Source organism: Amyelois transitella, chromosome 13, assembly GCF_032362555.1.
Source record: "Amyelois transitella isolate CPQ chromosome 13, ilAmyTran1.1, whole genome shotgun sequence".
Lineage (NCBI taxonomy): Eukaryota > Metazoa > Arthropoda > Insecta > Lepidoptera > Pyralidae > Amyelois > Amyelois transitella.
The window spans coordinates 5,546,394-5,570,569 of NC_083516.1; the positions used below are offsets into that span (position 1 = coordinate 5,546,394).

The 24,176-nt window shown below is 40.4% G+C and overlaps 4 protein-coding genes across 4 annotated transcripts in view; all 4 read left to right on the forward strand.

Moving 5' to 3' along the window:
- Positions 1-24,176, forward strand: part of LOC106132098 (transducin beta-like protein 2) — a 178,945-nt gene that overhangs the window by 74,493 nt on the left and 80,276 nt on the right. The gene's annotated exons all lie outside the window — the stretch shown is intronic.
- LOC132902400 (exonuclease GOR-like) lies at positions 1,439-2,685 on the forward strand. Its single transcript, XM_060947368.1, has one exon. It carries the CDS (start codon positions 1,462-1,464, stop codon positions 2,683-2,685), a length of 1,224 nt encoding a protein of 407 aa, XP_060803351.1. The 5' UTR covers positions 1,439-1,461.
- LOC132902401 (exonuclease GOR-like) lies at positions 11,681-12,927 on the forward strand. Its single transcript, XM_060947369.1, has one exon. It carries the CDS (start codon positions 11,704-11,706, stop codon positions 12,925-12,927), a length of 1,224 nt encoding a protein of 407 aa, XP_060803352.1. The 5' UTR covers positions 11,681-11,703.
- LOC132902402 (exonuclease GOR-like) lies at positions 21,911-23,157 on the forward strand. Its single transcript, XM_060947370.1, has one exon. The coding sequence runs from the start codon at positions 21,934-21,936 to the stop codon at positions 23,155-23,157; it is 1,224 nt and encodes a 407-aa protein (XP_060803353.1). The 5' UTR covers positions 21,911-21,933.

Sequence of the window (24,176 nt, forward strand, 5' to 3'; positions counted from 1 at the left end):
TATAGGTATAATGGAACGAAGGTGACTGAATCATCAATGCCCACACATTCATGCCACATGACTCATAAATGCCAATCATTACTTACAGATTTTGACACTAATATTTGACAGCTCCGAAATTAAAGATCTTTTAGGGAAAATAACGCATTTTTCAAGTATTCGTCAATTTTTCAGTATTTTTAAGATATATTCTGCTATTCGGGGCGGAGACAAATCCAACAAATCAAAAACCATGAAAATTGGTCCAGCAGATCTCGAGTTATAAGTGTTGTAACAAAGCCGACTTTGTTTTGTATATATAGATGTGTATGTCAGGTATGATGTCTTATGGTCAGATCATTTGCCCCTAATATTACAATGTAATCTCAATATAGTTAGCAAAAAACTGAACCATTCACAAACAAACACTGTGAAGAATAAATTTGGATGGGGTCATAGAACCGATAATGAAAAAATATTGTACCAAAATGAATGTAATAAAATGCTTAAGTTAGTCAATTTTCCTGACATATTTATACAGTGCGCGGGCTGTTACTGTGATGAACATAGTCATAGGCTTGATGGCGTACACCTCCTGGCAGTTGGGAGTCCGGGCCAGGAGGGTGAAGAAAACGCATCCACTCGGCCGCTTTCAGCGGACGATCTGATGGCAACCCCCCGCACCTCATTTTCTTTGAGGCGCAGGTATACGGCCATCCACTGGGCCAACCCCGGCGACAGCCAGTTCCCCTTCACCAGCCGGACGAGAATCTCCGCGTCCCTCTTCATCCATCCCTTTGGGGGCAGGGACGCGAGGGGCGCGGGTGTGGATGCGGCGGCGGCAGCGGCGAAGGCGGTCCTGACTGCCGCGGAGGCGGCGGTGGCCGTGGTGACGGCGCTGGCGGCGGCGGAGGTGGCGGCGGCGGCGGCGTCGGCGGCAGAAGAAGTGGCGGCGGTGGTGGCGGTGGTGACGGTGGTGGTGACGGCGGCGGTGACGGCGGCGGCTACATGGGATGTTGCTGCGGTCGTTGTCGTCGCCGTGTTGACATTCATCTCTGCGGCGGCGGCATCAGCGGCAGTAAGGTCAGCGGCGACAGCAGCGGCGGAGACGGCGGCGGCAGGCGAGTGAAAAACGCGCGTATGCGTTAGGGCGAGGTCGGGGGAGGGGTGCGGGAGACCCGCACCTACCCCTTCCCGGGAGGGGCTCCATTCCGGAGCCCGGACGACGCGCGGGAGTCCGCCCGCTGGTGGGAGGCCGGCTCGGATTGGGGTTCGGTCGCTTTCGGCTTCTCCCCCCCCTCCTGCGTGTGCGGCCCTTACAGTTCGCACACGTGGCGGGGGCGTCGCGCGGGCGGGGGCATTCGCTAGCGAAATGCGAAAGAACAGTAAGCGTTCAGGTTCAGTACACTAGTAAGCGTCCCAAGTGTCCACACGTAGTAACCTCAGAGCTCAAATCTATCACTTTTAACTGTTAAGCAGCGAATGAAAATGCAACACTTTTGTGAGCAATATTACGGTTCGTTATGTCAAGAGGAGGGTGCCATATCGACAGCAGACAACGCCAGCACCGCAGACCGTTGGCAACAGATCAAGAATGATATGTCGGCGTCGCCGTGGCCGCCTTCACCGCCGTCTGCGCAGACCATCTTAATGGAGGAACTAACAGCAGCCCTACAACCCCATCTGCTTTCGCGTACACAGATGTGGGAGCTTGGTTACCCCGTAGAAATCGAGCCAAACTCTACAAAAGCTGTGATGTACATGAATGCGCCGCCGCCACGACCTACAATATTCACCTCCTGGAATGTGAATGCGCCTGAATTTATACCTGGTTCGGAAACTAACAGTGGCGTAATTTCAACGGGATCTACTCCGCGCTTGGACAGTGAAAAAGCAACTGAAGAAGTGGAACATTTATGTGTTCGCTGTCGTAAAGTGTTTCATATGACCCGTGACGGTGAATATTTAACCCAGGGCTTCTGCTCCTATCATTGGGGTCGTGCAGCGGATGGATATTACGCTTGCTGCAACGAAGGTTTTGGTTCCAAAGGTTGCGCTTTAAGCATTTTTCATGTATGGAACGGAACTAATCCTGGTATGAATGGACCACTCGAAGGATATGTTCGGCCACGCTCGCACCGCGGAGGGGTGTATGCAATAGACACAGAGATGTGTTATACAACCGCAGGACTGGAGTTAGCTAGTGTGGCGGTCGTAGATGTAAATGGCCAACTTGTGTACCAAACTTATGTGAGACCAAGTTCGTCTATACTGTGTTATAACACTAGATTCTCGGGCATCAGGCCGCGCAACTTGCAGCACGCGACCAAGACACTGCGAGATGTACAGAATGATCTTCTTGAATTTGTTGGCACGGATACGATATTGGTTGGACATGCCCTGGAGAATGATTTCAAAGTGTTGAAATTATTGCATACAGCAGTCGTTGATACCTGTGCGATGTATCCCCATGCTAGAGGATTGCCGATGCGTCGCTCTCTGCGTGTTCTTTCTGAAGAATATTTGGGACGAAAAATACAGCAAAGCAGTGCGGGCCATTCCGCTTTAGAAGATGCTCGTGCAGTTATGGATTTAATATTGCTGAAAGTGAAAGAAGACCGAGCGTTCACTGAGCACCATCTGATCTCGAATCAGTTACATGAGTTCCAACCATATACACCGTACCTTTTAGTCAGTGTCGCCTAACTTGTTGATATGTAATATAAGATGTTTTTGTTATTTTGTTTCTTTCACGATCTGACACTTTTTTAATGTAAAAATTATTTTAAGGTAAAAATTATTAAATTGTGTAAATATAGTAAAATAAATAGGTTTAAATTTCGCATTAGCGGAATTCACATACCTACAAAAAGGTATATATGCCTCCAGTTTGAGTTTAAACAATAAATGTTATTGGTTTTTTTTTACATTTTGACTATTTTTTTTTTAACCTTTTCCTCATTGGGATGCTTACTTAAATGAAAAAATACGAAATTTTCAGCTCATGCATTGATAATATTTGATCGTTACAGTAAATGTAAGCAAAATCATCGAATTAAATTAAATTTCAGAAAATGCAATGTCACATACTCACACACATTGAGAGTACGCGCGCGCACTTCTGTGTGTGTCGTGTTTTTATTATTTTATTATTTTGTTTATTTTGGCACAAACAGTCATTACAACATTTTTACAATTAGAATTACATATTAAATAGACAAATAGCGCCGAAAATTTTACAAAAACATATAAATTATGCTAGTGTGTTGACAACATAACAATTTACAAAATAGCTAAATAAATAACTGGTTAACGTAATACATTACATTACATAAATGGTTTACACATATAAATTAAAGCAGAATTTATCTAATTATTTTACGATGCTGTTGAAAGTGCTGGGAATAATTTCCTTTTTAGAGTCTGCAGCGATTGCGAGAAAAGGTCAATGTCAGTGAAGTCCTTGTTATAGCGTTTCAAACTGCGGTAGAAGAAATTTATTCGAGTGTAGTTCTTGAGAAAGCGAGGTGGCACAAATATGTTTAGATGACGAGTGTTACGAACCGGAAGACGAGCTTTACTAATGAAATTAATCTTTGACAAAAGAGTAGGAGAATCCACGAAACTGTTAAGAATTTTGTACAAAAATGTTATGTCGAATTGAGTTCGACGATCTTCTAGGGAAAGTAGCTTATGGTGAACAAGGGAATCATTGCAAGAGGTATTTATTAAGCATGTTCTAAAGTTAAGAATCTTCAAAAATTTCTTTTGCACTCTCTCAATTGCATCCACATCAACCTGATAATTAAGATTCCAGATGCTACTGCAAAAGTCCAAAATGGATCTTACAAAGCTGAAATAGAGGATCTTGATAGTGTCACGATTTTTAAAGGGCTTGGAGATTCTATTAATAAAGCCGAGATTTTTGAAAGCTCCGCGGATAATGTGATCATAATGATTTTTAAAGCTTAGTTTACTGTCCATCATGATTCCTAAATCTCGAAGTGAGTCAACCCTGGTCAACGGAGTATGATTAAGATTATAATTATATTTAATACAATTCTTTTTACGAGTATATGTTATCACCCGGCACTTTTCGATATTTAGGAATAACTGATTATGACCACAATACCCGCACAGTGAATCTAAATCTTGTTGGATCTTATTACAATCATCAACACTAGCAACAACTCGAAAAATTTTTGTATCGTCAGTGTAGAATAGTTGATTAGTATTTTCGAGATAAACCTCCAAATCATTAATATATACAGTAAACAGTAACGGTCCTAAGTGAGAACCTTGTGGTACACCTGACGGGATAGGCAAGAAACCAGAACAAAACCCTTTAACACATACAGCCTGACTTCGATTTCTTATATAAGAGTCGACCCACCTGAGTAAGTTGCCATGCACACCGATTTTCCCAAGTTTTAAAATTAATGAATTATGGCTGATTTTATCAAATGCTTTAGAAAAGTCAGTGTACACGACATCTATCTGCATATCTTTTTCCATAGCATTTGACAGATGATCAACAAAAGCAGCCATATTAGTTTCTACGCTTCTACTTTTGAAAAATCCATGCTGGTTAGGAGATATAACGTTCTTCAGAGCATCAAATAGCTGCATAGTGACAATTTTTTCAAAGATTTTAAGATTTTTCAAAGATTTAAGATTTTTGTACGGAGCTATCGTAATTTACGTAAAAATGACGGACATAGTTAAGTGTAACGTTTGTAATATAGTGATTGATGAAATGTTATCGTATATTCAAAATAAAATATCGTTAATAGATGGGGAGTCTCTAGTGAGAATTTGTGTGTCGGCTTTTACGGGTAAAAAAAATAAAAAACTCAAAGTAGTTGCTATTTAGTGCAGTAAGTACCTACGGAGCGACGCAAAATACAGCGAAAAAGAAAAGGAAAAGAATCCCGTAATATGGATGACACAATTATGCTGTTCAAATCAACAGATCCAGAAAATCTGCCGGTGTTTGTTGCGAGACAACTGGAAAAACCCCCGCCGGTCACATTTGATCATCTAGACTGCACTAAACTGTTGAAAGATCTTACACGAATGTCAGCGGAGATTGAAAACATTACAAGTAGGTACATATGCAACGTTAAGCCAGTTAGTTAAGCAATTTCATAACTCAACATTGAATGAATCTCATAGCTTGAATACATCTAGATGTGATGCTAATAACGATAATCAGCAATATCGAAGTAGGTATTAAAGAGGGTAGCACGGATACGAACTGGTTTAGGTCAATCTTTTGAAATATAGTGCGCAACTATAATTGGCACGTAAATTCCTTAGGGCGACCGCCATTTTGTTTTCCAAAGAAAGTGCATAATTATTAGCATTTTCTCATTTTAATACTATTCCATCTTTATTTAATATTATTCTCATTAGGATAATTTATGCGTATAAGGTAGGAAATACCTCGTTGAGTATTCGTACGTAATTATTATTCGTACGTAATTATTGGTACGGAAATTCGACAAAGTGATTTCACCTGTCGCCATATTATAAAATTTGTCATAATTGCATAATTTTAATCATATCCCCTTAACGTTATTTTCGGTTTTCTGATATTATTTTATACCGAAATAATCAATAATAATTATTTATTGGTTTTGTGAAATACCACAAGACTTCATTTATTTCATTTCTATCTCCATAATGGCTTTATCCGATGTAATGGAGAATAATCCCGAAATTGCCCTTTTGAATTCTAAAAAACAAATGCTTTTTTCCCGTATTAGTGATATATTTGAACTTTCAAAGAAAGTTACTAGTTATACATTAAAATCCTGTGAAAGTTTCATGGCCACGTCAGAGACAATTGACGATTTGCGTGGTAATTTTGAAAAAATAATTGATAAAATTAATTTGCTAATGCTGGAAGATAACCCTAAATTTGTTCCTAATTATCAAGAGTTGGCCGTCTTTGACGATTTGTACTGTCGTATCAAACGTGTTCGTAATAACGTAAATGACGAAGTCAAGGTCAAGGAGCCCACGGTATCAAAATGTAAGTATAAAACTCATATTAAACTTCCTGCCGTTGAGATCGCTAGTTTCGATGGACGTACTGAGAACTGGCTTATTTTTTATGAGTCATTTAAATCTAATATTCACAATAATACTCAATTGTCAGATTCTCAGCGGGTGCAATATTTAATAGGTAAATTAACGCACAACGCCCTCAAGATCACGGCCGGAATCGTACCTACTGGCGAAACCTATAGAATAATATGGGATAGCTTAATTAAACGATACCAAGATAAACGCACGCTAGGTGCACATTATTTGTCTAATATTTTTGATTTGAAAAATACTTCTTATACTGCACAGAGCTTAGAGATATTCATTGAGAAATACTCTGCTTCTATATTAGCATTAAAACAGTTAGGGATTTCGGAATTGTCTGATTTTATTTTCCTTAATTGTGCATTACGTAATTTAGACACACAATCTGTACAAGCTTTCGAGTTATCGGTACGTGAGAAAGAAATACCGTCCTCTGATGATTTAGTTACATTTATTCGTGATCAAGTTTAAATATTACAACGTTCAAATAATTTAAGCTCTAAAAATTCGAACGTCAATAAACCTCTTTCTCAGTCTTCTAATAACTCGCGTAAGAAGAATACGTACACGTTGTTGTCTCATAGTGACAACACTGTTGATTCCGTGTCACTTGAGAAATGCCCTTGTTGTCATGGCAATAAGCATGCCTTGTATCACTGTTCATCTTTCCGCAATTTAGATTCACCCAAAAGTAGATATGATTTTATTAAATCTAAGAACGGTTGTGTTAACTGTTGTGGATTAAACCACACTGTTTCCAATTGTAATTCGTCAGCTGTTTGCGGATTATGTAACAAGCGACACCATACTTTGTTGCATTTCGATAGAGTACATAATTCTGAGCAAAATGCTATTAAAAGCAAAACTCATTTCCAAACTTCGCAAGTCGGTAAAACTGATTCTTCATCTCGAGTCGAGTGCGCGTGCACTAGTCAGCGGCCCGCTTGTCAGGTCGTAGAGAATGTTTCGAACCTGAGAATGAACTCCGCCATTGGCGCGCAGAACCCGCCGTATCAACCCGCCCCTATGACGTCATCTTTGTTTACCGATGCCGCTTCGATGTCTTTTAATACTAAAGTGCATTCGAGCGCTATTTTGCTAGCTACGGCACAGGTCTACGCTAAGGGTAGGGATGCGAGTAAGATGTTGCTTCGTTGCTTAATTGAAAATGCTTCAATGAATAACCTTATAACAACCGACACTTGCAAATTATTGAACTTACCAATAATTCCATTAAGTAATTCTTTTGTTAAGGGAATTGGTATGTCAACACGTCCTATTCATGGGCATGTTGTTTTAAATATTGAGTCTCGTGTAGACAGCAAACAGTCATACCAAATTAGTGCATTAGTGGTTGATTGTCTTACGGATGAATTGCCATGCCATCCTGTTTTATTGATAAATCGGATTTTACTCATTTAGAAAATATTTGTTTGGCTGACCTTACCTGGAACATTCCCGGGGATATACACTTAATCCTTGGCGCTCAGCTATTCCCCTATATTTACCTAGGTGACAGAGTTGAATCAGGCACTAGCGCGCCACCCGCTGTATTGACTACCTACCTACTACCTTTTGATGGGTGATGTACCCAAAACATCCTCTGTTCCTTCGTTCACTGGGTTCGCTCTTAACGATGTCCTTCAGAAATTTAGGGAGTCAGAGGAGATACCGCAGATTAAATATTTAAGTCCGGAAGAAACTGAATGTGAGAATTTGTTCACATCTTCAGTGTCACGTGACAAGTGTGGTCGCTATTCCGTTTCTCTGCCGTTCTGTCGCACGCCTTCAGAATTAGGTAATTCAAGGGCTATTGCTCTTCGTCGATTTATGGCTTTAGAGCGAAAATTTAAACATACTCCCGGGTTAAGGGAGAATTACACATCTGTAATGCATGATTACATCGATAATGACTATTTATCTGAAGTTCCCCAATCTTCTTTAAATGTTGAGGGCTATTACATTCCTCACCACGGGGTTATTCGTGCAGCCAAGCAACAAGCCTATGCCTCGTATAGTTTTGGATCCTACTGTTAAAACTCATACTGGTCTTTCTCTGAATGATATCTTTAACGTTGGCCCTAATTTACAGGCGGACATATTTTTATTACTTATTGATTTTCGATTGTTTCCAATAACTATGACGGCTGATATGAAACAAATGTATTTACAAATTAAAAATCCCGAAAATGATCGGAAATATTGGCGTATTTTGTTTCGGTTCAATGAGAACGAACCTAATCGTGCTTTTCAATTCAGTCCTTTACCTTTTGGACTGAAGTCAAGCCTTTATCTCACTATGAGAACTGTTAAGCAGTTAGCCGAGGGTACGTCTCATGAGTTTCCTGAAGCAGTCGCTGCTTCTAAGAGTAGGCTTCATATAGACGATTTAGTTTATTCAGTGCCTAATGATAAAATTGCAGTTTCTTTGTCCAAACAATTGGTTTCCCTATTTAAGGCAGGATCTTTCGACCTTGTCAAGTCGACTAGCAACTCTTCTGAGCTGTTGTCCCACTTACCCGAGTTTCACCGAAGTACGGTGAATATTTCTAATGGGGGGAATTTTTCCAAGGTGTTAGGTCTCGCGTGGGAGCCTGGTGATGACAAGTTGTTTGTTACTGTTTGCGATGTACATGATAAATGTACTAAGAGGAATATCCTCTCTATTGTAGCTCGCTCACTCGATGTTCAAGGTGTACTAATGCCCCAGTCATACTATATGCTGAATTATTGATTTCCAATAGCTTGTGGTGGAATTACCTTCCTTGGTTTATCAACCCACCAAATATGGATTCTTTATCTGAACTCAAAGTCAATGTTTTAACTTATCAAAATGAATCGCTGAAGATTGTTTTATATGAGTTCTCTAAACGTTTTTCTTCCTGGGAGAAACTTTTGCGTACTACGTTTTATATATTGCGTTTCAAAAAGAAGGTGTCAGTTATAAATATTAAGGCACATTTAATATGTGAAATACTTTTACAACGTGTCGTTCACAGTGTCCTTTTCTATAAGCATATAAAGTTAATCAAAGCTGATAATTCTTTGTTTCGGTTTAATTATTTACATTCTTAAACTAAAGTTCGGGATATTAGATGCTAGAACTGTCGTAAGATTTAAACTTAAAAAAAGTAATACTTATTTCGGGTCTCATCTCATTCACTTCGCTCCATTTACTTGGCCTATAGATTTAATCACAAAAGTATATCCGGGCAATGATGGAATTGTCAGAGTTGCCTTAGTTAAAACAAAATATGGTGTATATAAAAGACCGGTTGTTAAATTATATCCTTTATCAACTCAATAAATCACTTCAAATACATTTGCATTATACTTTAATTTTAAATTACGTTAATGGTTTAATTGTCTCTTGGTTTAGCCACGTTCTCTCTTAACATATATTTCAATAATTAATACCTATAATCGAACTTAATTTTCTTTGAAAGTTCTTTGAACTTCCAAGCCGGGGAGAATGTTTGGACCGATATGTCCCATCTTTTCAATTTTATTTTTATTTACCCATATCTTTAGGTTTTTCATTCAAGGCTAGCACCATCTAGGTAGTGGCGAGGTACCTCCTTCTAAAAACCTAATGCGGAAGGCCTCTTTGGTTAGCGTCTGACTGGCCACATGAGCGATAGTGTGTTGTTTTTCTTTTTAAAAACATGCCAATATCTTTAATGTCGGAATCTTCCGAATTTTTCTCTTCTCCGTTCTTTTAATTGATCTTCGACTGGAACTGTTAATTTATGAGTTTTATTTAGTCGTTAGTCATTATACTACTTCGATTTGTGAAGTGAACATACAGACATTTGGTGTAATCAGTAATATTCAAGGACTTTACAATAGCCGGCCGGCAGAACTTAGAAGCCTCCCAGAGCCCTGGTCAGCCTCACTGCGAGGATTTCTCCTGCACGGTGGATGTTGGTGAGTATCTTTTAAACTGCCTAGTTATACGGTCGTCTAGCCTTGAATAATATTATATCTTTCCATTTCCTTTTTCTCATACTTTTCTTTTCGGTTACGCTCCCCGCAGGATAGGCCCTATTTACACGGGCTATCCAGTAAGTGTTGTAAACCGTAACGGAACCGTCGGAATTCCACCGGAATTCGGAATATTTAAAATTTTATTGCTAAAGAGATATGTAAAAGCTCGAATCTAATATAGGTATAATGGAACGAAGGTGACTGAATCATCAATGCCCACACATTCATGCCACATGACTCATAAATGCCAATCATTACTTACAGATTTTGACACTAATATTTGACAGCTCCGAAATTAAAGATCTTTTAGGGAAAATAACGCATTTTTCAAGTATTCGTCAATTTTTCAGTATTTTTAAGATATATTCTGCTATTCGGGGCGGAGACAAATCCAACAAATCAAAAACCATGAAAATTGGTCCAGCAGATCTCGAGTTATAAGTGTTGTAACAAAGCCGACTTTGTTTTGTATATACCTATAGATGTGTATGTCAGGTATGATGTCTTATGGTCAGATCATTTGCCCCTAATATTACAATGTAATCTCAATATAGTTAGCAAAAAACTGAACCATTCACAAACAAACACTGTGAAGAATAAATTTGGATGGGGTCATAGAACCGATAATGAAAAAATATTGTACCAAAATGAATGTAATAAAATGCTTAAGTTAGTCAATTTTCCTGACATATTTATACAGTGCGCGGGCTGTTACTGTGATGAACATAGTCATAGGCTTGATGGCGTACACCTCCTGGCAGTTGGGAGTCCGGGCCAGGAGGGTGAAGAAAACGCATCCACTCGGCCGCTTTCAGCGGACGATCTGATGGCAACCCCCCGCACCTCATTTTCTTTGAGGCGCAGGTATACGGCCATCCACTGGGCCAACCCCGGCGACAGCCAGTTCCCCTTCACCAGCCGGACGAGAATCTCCGCGTCCCTCTTCATCCATCCCTTTGGGGACAGGGACGCGAGGGGCGCGGGTGTGGATGCGGCGGCGGCAGCGGCGAAGGCGGTCCTGACTGCCGCGGAGGCGGCGGTGGCCGTGGTGACGGCGCTGGCGGCGGCGGAGGTGGCGGCGGCGGCGGCGTCGGCGGCAGAAGAAGTGGCGGCGGTGGTGGCGGTGGTGACGGTGGTGGTGACGGCGGCGGTGACGGCGGCGGCTACATGGGATGTTGCTGCGGTCGTTGTCGTCGCCGTGTTGACATTCATCTCTGCGGCGGCGGCATCAGCGGCAGTAAGGTCAGCGGCGACAGCAGCGGCGGAGACGGCGGCGGCAGGCGCGTGAAAAACGCGCGTATGCGTTAGGGCGAGGTCGGGGGAGGGGTGCGGGAGACCCGCACCTACCCCTTCCCGGGAGGGGCTCCATTCCGGAGCCCGGACGACGCGCGGGAGTCCGCCCGCTGGTGGGAGGCCGGCTCGGATTGGGGTTCGGTCGCTTTCGGCTTCTCCCCCCCCTCCTGCGTGTGCGGCCCTTACAGTTCGCACACGTGGCGGGGGCGTCGCGCGGGCGGGGGCATTCGCTAGCGAAATGCGAAAGAACAGTAAGCGTTCAGGTTCAGTACACTAGTAAGCGTCCCAAGTGTCCACACGTAGTAACCTCAGAGCTCAAATCTATCACTTTTAACTGTTAAGCAGCGAATGAAAATGCAACACTTTTGTGAGCAATATTACGGTTCGTTATGTCAAGAGGAGGGTGCCATATCGACAGCAGACAACGCCAGCACCGCAGACCGTTGGCAACAGATCAAGAATGATATGTCGGCGTCGCCGTGGCCGCCTTCACCGCCGTCTGCGCAGACCATCTTAATGGAGGAACTAACAGCAGCCCTACAACCCCATCTGCTTTCGCGTACACAGATGTGGGAGCTTGGTTACCCCGTAGAAATCGAGCCAAACTCTACAAAAGCTGTGATGTACATGAATGCGCCGCCGCCACGACCTACAATATTCACCTCCTGGAATGTGAATGCGCCTGAATTTATACCTGGTTCGGAAACTAACAGTGGCGTAATTTCAACGGGATCTACTCCGCGCTTGGACAGTGAAAAAGCAACTGAAGAAGTGGAACATTTATGTGTTCGCTGTCGTAAAGTGTTTCATATGACCCGTGACGGTGAATATTTAACCCAGGGCTTCTGCTCCTATCATTGGGGTCGTGCAGCGGATGGATATTACGCTTGCTGCAACGAAGGTTTTGGTTCCAAAGGTTGCGCTTTAAGCATTTTTCATGTATGGAACGGAACTAATCCTGGTATGAATGGACCACTCGAAGGATATGTTCGGCCACGCTCGCACCGCGGAGGGGTGTATGCAATAGACACAGAGATGTGTTATACAACCGCAGGACTGGAGTTAGCTAGTGTGGCGGTCGTAGATGTAAATGGCCAACTTGTGTACCAAACTTATGTGAGACCAAGTTCGTCTATACTGTGTTATAACACTAGATTCTCGGGCATCAGGCCGCGCAACTTGCAGCACGCGACCAAGACACTGCGAGATGTACAGAATGATCTTCTTGAATTTGTTGGCACGGATACGATATTGGTTGGACATGCCCTGGAGAATGATTTCAAAGTGTTGAAATTATTGCATACAGCAGTCGTTGATACCTGTGCGATGTATCCCCATGCTAGAGGATTGCCGATGCGTCGCTCTCTGCGTGTTCTTTCTGAAGAATATTTGGGACGAAAAATACAGCAAAGCAGTGCGGGCCATTCCGCTTTAGAAGATGCTCGTGCAGTTATGGATTTAATATTGCTGAAAGTGAAAGAAGACCGAGCGTTCACTGAGCACCATCTGATCTCGAATCAGTTACATGAGTTCCAACCATATACACCGTACCTTTTAGTCAGTGTCGCCTAACTTGTTGATATGTAATATAAGATGTTTTTGTTATTTTGTTTCTTTCACGATCTGACACTTTTTTAATGTAAAAATTATTTTAAGGTAAAAATTATTAAATTGTGTAAATATAGTAAAATAAATAGGTTTAAATTTCGCATTAGCGGAATTCACATACCTACAAAAAGGTATATATGCCTCCAGTTTGAGTTTAAACAATAAATGTTATTGGTTTTTTTTTACATTTTGACTATTTTTTTTTTAACCTTTTCCTCATTGGGATGCTTACTTAAATGAAAAAATACGAAATTTTCAGCTCATGCATTGATAATATTTGATCGTTACAGTAAATGTAAGCAAAATCATCGAATTAAATAAAATTTCAGAAAATGCAATGTCACATACTCACACACATTGAGAGTACGCGCGCGCACTTCTGTGTGTGTCGTGTTTTTATTATTTTGTTTATTTTGGCACAAACAGTCATTACAACATTTTTACAATTAGAATTACATATTAAATAGACAAATAGCGCCGAAAATTTTACAAAAACATATAAATTATGCTAGTGTGTTGACAACATAACAATTTACAAAATAGCTAAATAAATAACTGGTTAACGTAATACATTACATTACATAAATGGTTTACACATATAAATTAAAGCAGAATTTATCTAATTATTTTACGATGCTGTTGAAAGTGCTGGGAATAATTTCCTTTTTAGAGTCTGCAGCGATTGCGAGAAAAGGTCAATGTCAGTGAAGTCCTTGTTATAGCGTTTCAAACTGCGGTAGAAGAAATTTATTCGAGTGTAGTTCTTGAGAAAGCGAGGTGGCACAAATATGTTTAGATGACGAGTGTTACGAACCGGAAGACGAGCTTTACTAATGAAATTAATCTTTGACAAAAGAGTAGGAGAATCCACGAAACTGTTAAGAATTTTGTACAAAAATGTTATGTCGAATTGAGTTCGACGATCTTCTAGGGAAAGTAGCTTATGGTGAACAAGGGAATCATTGCAAGAGGTATTTATTAAGCATGTTCTAAAGTTAAGAATCTTCAAAAATTTCTTTTGCACTCTCTCAATTGCATCCACATCAACCTGATAATTAAGATTCCAGATGCTACTGCAAAAGTCCAAAATGGATCTTACAAAGCTGAAATAGAGGATCTTGATAGTGTCACGATTTTTAAAGGGCTTGGAGATTCTATTAATAAAGCCGAGATTTTTGAAAGCTCCGCGGATAATGTGATCATAATGATTTTTAAAGCTTAGTTTACTGTCCATCATGATTCCTAAATCTCGAAGTGAGTCAACCCTGGTCAACGGAGTATGATTAAGATTATAATTATATTTAATACAATTCTTTTTACGAGTATATGTTATCACCCGGCACTTTTCGATATTTAGGAATAACTGATTATGACCACAATACCCGCACAGTGAATCTAAATCTTGTTGGATCTTATTACAATCATCAACACTAGCAACAACTCGAAAAATTTTTGTATCGTCAGTGTAGAATAGTTGATTAGTATTTTCGAGATAAACCTCCAAATCATTAATATATACAGTAAACAGTAACGGTCCTAAGTGAGAACCTTGTGGTACACCTGACGGGATAGGCAAGAAACCAGAACAAAACCCTTTAACACATACAGCCTGACTTCGATTTCTTATATAAGAGTCGACCCACCTGAGTAAGTTGCCATGCACACCGATTTTCCCAAGTTTTAAAATTAATGAATTATGGCTGATTTTATCAAATGCTTTAGAAAAGTCAGTGTACACGACATCTATCTGCATATCTTTTTCCATAGCATTTGACAGATGATCAACAAAAGCAGCCATATTAGTTTCTACGCTTCTACTTTTGAAAAATCCATGCTGGTTAGGAGATATAACGTTCTTCAGAGCATCAAATAGCTGCATAGTGACAATTTTTTCAAAGATTTTAAGATTTTTCAAAGATTTAAGATTTTTGTACGGAGCTATCGTAATTTACGTAAAAATGACGGACATAGTTAAGTGTAACGTTTGTAATATAGTGATTGATGAAATGTTATCGTATATTCAAAATAAAATATCGTTAATAGATGGGGAGTCTCTAGTGAGAATTTGTGTGTCGGCTTTTACGGGTAAAAAAAATAAAAAACTCAAAGTAGTTGCTATTTAGTGCAGTAAGTACCTACGGAGCGACGCAAAATACAGCGAAAAAGAAAAGGAAAAGAATCCCGTAATATGGATGACACAATTATGCTGTTCAAATCAACAGATCCAGAAAATCTGCCGGTGTTTGTTGCGAGACAACTGGAAAAACCCCCGCCGGTCACATTTGATCATCTAGACTGCACTAAACTGTTGAAAGATCTTACACGAATGTCAGCGGAGATTGAAAACATTACAAGTAGGTACATATGCAACGTTAAGCCAGTTAGTTAAGCAATTTCATAACTCAACATTGAATGAATCTCATAGCTTGAATACATCTAGATGTGATGCTAATAACGATAATCAGCAATATCGAAGTAGGTATTAAAGAGGGTAGCACGGATACGAACTGGTTTAGGTCAATCTTTTGAAATATAGTGCGTAACTATAATTGGCACGTAAATTCCTTAGGGCGACCGCCATTTTGTTTTCCAAAGAAAGTGCATAATTATTAGCATTTTCTCATTTTAATACTATTCCATCTTTATTTAATATTATTCTCATTAGGATAATTTATGCGTATAAGGTAGGAAATACCTCGTTGAGTATTCGTACGTAATTATTATTCGTACGTAATTATTGGTACGGAAATTCGACAAAGTGATTTCACCTGTCGCCATATTATAAAATTTGTCATAATTGCATAATTTTAATCATATCCCCTTAACGTTATTTTCGGTTTTCTGATATTATTTTATACCGAAATAATCAATAATAATTATTTATTGGTTTTGTGAAATACCACAAGACTTCATTTATTTCATTTCTATCTCCATAATGGCTTTATCCGATGTAATGGAGAATAATCCCGAAATTGCCCTTTTGAATTCTAAAAAACAAATGCTTTTTTCCCGTATTAGTGATATATTTGAACTTTCAAAGAAAGTTACTAGTTATACATTAAAATCCTGTGAAAGTTTCATGGCCACGTCAGAGACAATTGACGATTTGCGTGGTAATTTTGAAAAAATAATTGATAAAATTAATTTGCTAATGCTGGAAGATAACCCTAAATTTGTTCCTAATTATCAAGAGTTGGCCGTCTTTGACGATTTGTACTGTCGTATCAAACGTGTTCGTAATAACGTAAATGACGAAGTCAAGGTCAAGGAGCCCACGGTATCAAAATGTAAGTATAAAACTCATATTAAACTTCCTGCCGTTGAGATCGCTAGTTTCGATGGACGTACTGAGAACTGGCTTATTTTTTATGAGTCATTTAAATCTAATATTCACAATAATACTCAATTGTCAGATTCTCAGCGGGTGCAATATTTAATAGGTAAATTAACGCACAACGCCCTCAAGATCACGGCCGGAATCGTACCTACTGGCGAAACCTATAGAATAATATGGGATAGCTTAGTTAAACGATACCAAGATAAACGCACGCTAGGTGCACATTATTTGTCTAATATTTTTGATTTGAAAAATACTTCTTATACTGCACAGAGCTTAGAGATATTCATTGAGAAATACTCTGCTTCTATATTAGCATTAAAACAGTTAGGGATTTCGGAATTGTCTGATTTTATTTTCCTTAATTGTGCATTACGTAATTTAGACACACAATCTGTACAAGCTTTCGAGTTATCGGTACGTGAGAAAGAAATACCGTCCTCTGATGATTTAGTTACATTTATTCGTGATCAAGTTTAAATATTACAACGTTCAAATAATTTAAGCTCTAAAAATTCGAACGTCAATAAACCTCTTTCTCAGTCTTCTAATAACTCGCGTAAGAAGAATACGTACACGTTGTTGTCTCATAGTGACAACACTGTTGATTCCGTGTCACTTGAGAAATGCCCTTGTTGTCATGGCAATAAGCATGCCTTGTATCACTGTTCATCTTTCCGCAATTTAGATTCACCCAAAAGTAGATATGATTTTATTAAATCTAAGAACGGTTGTGTTAACTGTTGTGGATTAAACCACACTGTTTCCAATTGTAATTCGTCAGCTGTTTGCGGATTATGTAACAAGCGACACCATACTTTGTTGCATTTCGATAGAGTACATAATTCTGAGCAAAATGCTATTAAAAGCAAAACTCATTTCCAAACTTCGCAAGTCGGTAAAACTGATTCTTCATCTCGAGTCGAGTGCGCGTGCACTAGTCAGCGGCCCGCTTGTCAGGTCGTAGAGAATGTTTCGAACCTGAGAATGAACTCCGCCATTGGCGCGCAGAACCCGCCGTATCAACCCGCCCCTATGACGTCATCTTTGTTTACCGATGCCGCTTCGATGTCTTTTAATACTAAAGTGCATTCGAGCGCTATTTTGCTAGCTACGGCACAGGTCTACGCTAAGGGTAGGGATGCGAGTAAGATGTTGCTTCGTTGCTTAATTGAAAATGCTTCAATGAATAACCTTATAACAACCGACACTTGCAAATTATTGAACTTACCAATAATTCCATTAAGTAATTCTTTTGTTAAGGGAATTGGTATGTCAACACGTCCTATTCATGGGCATGTTGTTTTAAATATTGAGTCTCGTGTAGACAGCAAACAGTCATACCAAATTAGTGCATTAGTGGTTGATTGTCTTACGGATGAATTGCCATGCCATCCTGTTTTATTGATAAATCGGATTTTACTCATTTAGAAAATATTTGTTTGGCTGACCTTACCTGGAACATTCCCGGGGATATACACTTAATCCTTGGCGCTCAGCTATTCCCCTATATTTACCTAGGTGACAGAGTTGAATCAGGCACTAGCGCGCCACCCGCTGTATTGACTACCTACCTACTACCTTTTGATGGGTGATGTACCCAAAACATCCTCTGTTCCTTCGTTCACTGGGTTCGCTCTTAACGATGTCCTTCAGAAATTTAGGGAGTCAGAGGAGATACCGCAGATTAAATATTTAAGTCCGGAAGAAACTGAATGTGAGAATTTGTTCACATCTTCAGTGTCACGTGACAAGTGTGGTCGCTATTCCGTTTCTCTGCCGTTCTGTCGCACGCCTTCAGAATTAGGTAATTCAAGGGCTATTGCTCTTCGTCGATTTATGGCTTTAGAGCGAAAATTTAAACATACTCCCGGGTTAAGGGAGAATTACACATCTGTAATGCATGATTACATCGATAATGACTATTTATCTGAAGTTCCCCAATCTTCTTTAAATGTTGAGGGCTATTACATTCCTCACCACGGGGTTATTCGTGCAGCCAAGCAACAAGCCTATGCCTCGTATAGTTTTGGATCCTACTGTTAAAACTCATACTGGTCTTTCTCTGAATGATATCTTTAAAGTTGGCCCTAATTTACAGGCGGACATATTTTTATTACTTATTGATTTTCGATTGTTTCCAATAACTATGACGGCTGATATGAAACAAATGTATTTACAAATTAAAAATCCCGAAAATGATCGGAAATATTGGCGTATTTTGTTTCGGTTCAATGAGAACGAACCTAATCGTGCTTTTCAATTCAGTCCTTTACCTTTTGGACTGAAGTCAAGCCTTTATCTCACTATGAGAACTGTTAAGCAGTTAGCCGAGGGTACGTCTCATGAGTTTCCTGAAGCAGTCGCTGCTTCTAAGAGTAGGCTTCATATAGACGATTTAGTTTATTCAGTGCCTAATGATAAAATTGCAGTTTCTTTGTCCAAACAATTGGTTTCCCTATTTAAGGCAGGATCTTTCGACCTTGTCAAGTCGACTAGCAACTCTTCTGAGCTGTTGTCCCACTTACCCGAGTTTCACCGAAGTACGGTGAATATTTCTAATGGGGGGAATTTTTCCAAGGTGTTAGGTCTCGCGTGGGAGCCTGGTGATGACAAGTTGTTTGTTACTGTTTGCGATGTACATGATAAATGTACTAAGAGGAATATCCTCTCTATTGTAGCTCGCTCACTCGATGTTCAAGGTGTAAATGCCCCAGTCATACTATATGCTGAATTATTGATTTCCAATAGCTTGTGGTGGAATTACCTTCCTTGGTTTATCAACCCACCAAATATGGATTCTTTATCTGAACTCAAAGTCAATGTTTTAACTTATCAAAATGAATCGCTGAAGATTGTTTTATATGAGTTCTCTAAACGTTTTTCTTCCTGGGAGAAACTTTTGCGTACTACGTTTTATATATTGCGTTTCAAAAAGAAGGTGTCAGTTATAAATATTAAGGCACATTTAATATGTGAAATACTTTTACAACGTGTCGTTCACAGTGTCCTTTTCTATAAGCATATAAAGTTAATCAAAGCTGATAAACTTCTTTGTTTCGGTTTAATTATTTACATTCTTAAACTAAAGTTCGGGATATTAGATGCTAGAACTGTCGTAAGATTTAAACTTAAAAAAAGTAATACTTATTTCGGGTCTCATCTCATTCACTTCGCTCCATTTACTTGGCCTATAGATTTAATCACAAAAGTATATCCGGGCAATGATGGAATTGTCAGAGTTGCCTTAGTTAAAACAAAATATGGTGTATATAAAAGACCGGTTGTTAAATTATATCCTTTATCAACTCAATAAATCACTTCAAATACATTTGCATTATACTTTAATTTTAAATTACGTTAATGGTTTAATTGTCTCTTGGTTTAGCCACGTTCTCTCTTAACATATATTTCAATAATTAATACCTATAATCGAACTTAATTTTCTTTGAAAGTTCTTTGAACTTCCAAGCCGGGGAGAATGTTTGGACCGATATGTCCCATCTTTTCAATTTTATTTTTATTTACCCATATCTTTAGGTTTTTCATTCAAGGCTAGCACCATCTAGGTAGTGGCGAGGTACCTCCTTCTAAAAACCTAATGCGGAAGGCCTCTTTGGTTAGCGTCTGACTGGCCACATGAGCGATAGTGTGTTGTTTTTCTTTTTAAAAACATGCCAATATCTTTAATGTCGGAATCTTCCGAATTTTTCTCTTCTCCGTTCTTTTAATTGATCTTCGACTGGAACTGTTAATTTATGAGTTTTATTTAGTCGTTAGTCATTATACTACTTCGATTTGTGAAGTGAACATACAGACATTTGGTGTAATCAGTAATATTCAAGGACTTTACAATAGCCGGCCGGCAGAACTTAGAAGCCTCCCAGAGCCCTGGTCAGCCTCACTGCGAGGATTTCTCCTGCACGGTGGATGTTGGTGAGTATCTTTTAAACTGCCTAGTTATACGGTCGTCTAGCCTTGAATAATATTATATCTTTCCATTTCCTTTTTCTCATACTTTTCTTTTCGGTTACGCTCCCCGCAGGATAGGCCCTATTTACACGGGCTATCCAGTAAGTGTTGTAAACCGTAACGGAACCGTCGGAATTCCACCGGAATTCGGAATATTTAAAATTTTATTGCTAAAGAGATATGTAAAAGCTCGAATCTAATATAGGTATAATGGAACGAAGGTGACTGAATCATCAATGCCCACACATTCATGCCACATGACTCATAAATGCCAATCATTACTTACAGATTTTGACACTAATATTTGACAGCTCCGAAATTAAAGATCTTTTAGGGAAAATAACGCATTTTTCAAGTATTCGTCAATTTTTCAGTATTTTTAAGATATATTCTGCTATTCGGGGCGGAGACAAATCCAACAAATCAAAAACCATGAAAATTGGTCCAGCAGATCTCGAGTTATAAGTGTTGTAACAAAGCCGACTTTGTTTTGTATATATAGATGTGTATGTCAGGTATGATGTCTTATGGTCAGATCATTTGCCCCTAATATTACAATGTAATCTCAATATAGTTAGCAAAAAACTGAACCATTCACAAACAAACACTGTGAAGAATAAATTTGGATGGGGTCATAGAACCGATAATGAAAAAATATTGTACCAAAATGAATGTAATAAAATGCTTAAGTTAGTCAATTTTCCTGACATATTTATACAGTGCGCGGGCTGTTACTGTGATGAACATAGTCATAGGCTTGATGGCGTACACCTCCTGGCAGTTGGGAGTCCGGGCCAGGAGGGTGAAGAAAACGCATCCACTCGGCCGCTTTCAGCGGACGATCTGATGGCAACCCCCCGCACCTCATTTTCTTTGAGGCGCAGGTATACGGCCATCCACTGGGCCAACCCCGGCGACAGCCAGTTCCCCTTCACCAGCCGGACGAGAATCTCCGCGTCCCTCTTCATCCATCCCTTTGGGGACAGGGACGCGAGGGGCGCGGGTGTGGATGCGGCGGCGGCAGCGGCGAAGGCGGTCCTGACTGCCGCGGAGGCGGCGGTGGCCGTGGTGACGGCGCTGGCGGCGGCGGAGGTGGCGGCGGCGGCGGCGTCGGCGGCAGAAGAAGTGGCGGCGGTGGTGGCGGTGGTGACGGTGGTGGTGACGGCGGCGGTGACGGCGGCGGCTACATGGGATGTTGCTGCGGTCGTTGTCGTCGCCGTGTTGACATTCATCTCTGCGGCGGCGGCATCAGCGGCAGTAAGGTCAGCGGCGACAGCAGCGGCGGAGACGGCGGCGGCAGGCGCGTGAAAAACGCGCGTATGCGTTAGGGCGAGGTCGGGGGAGGGGTGCGGGAGACCCGCACCTACCCCTTCCCGGGAGGGGCTCCATTCCGGAGCCCGGACGACGCGCGGGAGTCCGCCCGCTGGTGGGAGGCCGGCTCGGATTGGGGTTCGGTCGCTTTCGGCTTCTCCCCCCCCTCCTGCGTGTGCGGCCCTTACAGTTCGCACACGTGGCGGGGGCGTCGCGCGGGCGGGGGCATTCGCTAGCGAAATGCGAAAGAACAGTAAGCGTTCAGGTTCAGTACACTAGTAAGCGTCCCAAGTGTCCACACGTAGTAACCTCAGAGCTCAAATCTATCACTTTTAACTGTTAAGCAGCGAATGAAAATGCAACACTTTTGTGAGCAATATTACGGTTCGTTATGTCAAGAGGAGGGTGCCATATCGACAGCAGACAACGCCAGCACCGCAGACCGTTGGCAACAGATCAAGAATGATATGTCGGCGTCGCCGTGGCCGCCTTCACCGCCGTCTGCGCAGACCATCTTAATGGAGGAACTAACAGCAGCCCTACAACCCCATCTGCTTTCGCGTACACAGATGTGGGAGCTTGGTTACCCCGTAGAAATCGAGCCAAACTCTACAAAAGCTGTGATGTACATGAATGCGCCGCCGCCACGACCTACAATATTCACCTCCTGGAATGTGAATGCGCCTGAATTTATACCTGGTTCGGAAACTAACAGTGGCGTAATTTCAACGGGATCTACTCCGCGCTTGGACAGTGAAAAAGCAACTGAAGAAGTGGAACATTTATGTGTTCGCTGTCGTAAAGTGTTTCATATGACCCGTGACGGTGAATATTTAACCCAGGGCTTCTGCTCCTATCATTGGGGTCGTGCAGCGGATGGATATTACGCTTGCTGCAACGAAGGTTTTGGTTCCAAAGGTTGCGCTTTAAGCATTTTTCATGTATGGAACGGAACTAATCCTGGTATGAATGGACCACTCGAAGGATATGTTCGGCCACGCTCGCACCGCGGAGGGGTGTATGCAATAGACACAGAGATGTGTTATACAACCGCAGGACTGGAGTTAGCTAGTGTGGCGGTCGTAGATGTAAATGGCCAACTTGTGTACCAAACTTATGTGAGACCAAGTTCGTCTATACTGTGTTATAACACTAGATTCTCGGGCATCAGGCCGCGCAACTTGCAGCACGCGACCAAGACACTGCGAGATGTACAGAATGATCTTCTTGAATTTGTTGGCACGGATACGATATTGGTTGGACATGCCCTGGAGAATGATTTCAAAGTGTTGAAATTATTGCATACAGCAGTCGTTGATACCTGTGCGATGTATCCCCATGCTAGAGGATTGCCGATGCGTCGCTCTCTGCGTGTTCTTTCTGAAGAATATTTGGGACGAAAAATACAGCAAAGCAGTGCGGGCCATTCCGCTTTAGAAGATGCTCGTGCAGTTATGGATTTAATATTGCTGAAAGTGAAAGAAGACCGAGCGTTCACTGAGCACCATCTGATCTCGAATCAGTTACATGAGTTCCAACCATATACACCGTACCTTTTAGTCAGTGTCGCCTAACTTGTTGATATGTAATATAAGATGTTTTTGTTATTTTGTTTCTTTCACGATCTGACACTTTTTTAATGTAAAAATTATTTTAAGGTAAAAATTATTAAATTGTGTAAATATAGTAAAATAAATAGGTTTAAATTTCGCATTAGCGGAATTCACATACCTACAAAAAGGTATATATGCCTCCAGTTTGAGTTTAAACAATAAATGTTATTGGTTTTTTTTTACATTTTGACTATTTTTTTTTTAACCTTTTCCTCATTGGGATGCTTACTTAAATGAAAAAATACGAAATTTTCAGCTCATGCATTGATAATATTTGATCGTTACAGTAAATGTAAGCAAAATCATCGAATTAAATTAAATTTCAGAAAATGCAATGTCACATACTCACACACATTGAGAGTACGCGCGCGCACTTCTGTGTGTGTCGTGTTTTTATTATTTTATTATTTTGTTTATTTTGGCACAAACAGTCATTACAACATTTTTACAATTAGAATTACATATTAAATAGACAAATAGCGCCGAAAATTTTACAAAAACATATAAATTATGCTAGTGTGTTGACAACATAACAATTTACAAAATAGCTAAATAAATAACTGGTTAACGTAATACATTACATTACATAAATGGTTTACACATATAAATTAAAGCAGAATTTATCTAATTATTTTACGATGCTGTTGAAAGTGCTGGGAATAATTTCCTTTTTAGAGTCTGCAGCGATTGCGAGAAAAGGTCAATGTCAGTGAAGTCCTTGTTATAGCGTTTCAAACTGCGGTAGAAGAAATTTATTCGAGTGTAGTTCTTGAGAAAGCGAGGTGGCACAAATATGTTTAGATGACGAGTGTTACGAACCGGAAGACGAGCTTTACTAATGAAATTAATCTTTGACAAAAGAGTAGGAGAATCCACGAAACTGTTAAGAATTTTGTACAAAAATGTTATGTCGAATTGAGTTCGACGATCTTCTAGGGAAAGTAGCTTATGGTGAACAAGGGAATCATTGCAAGAGGTAT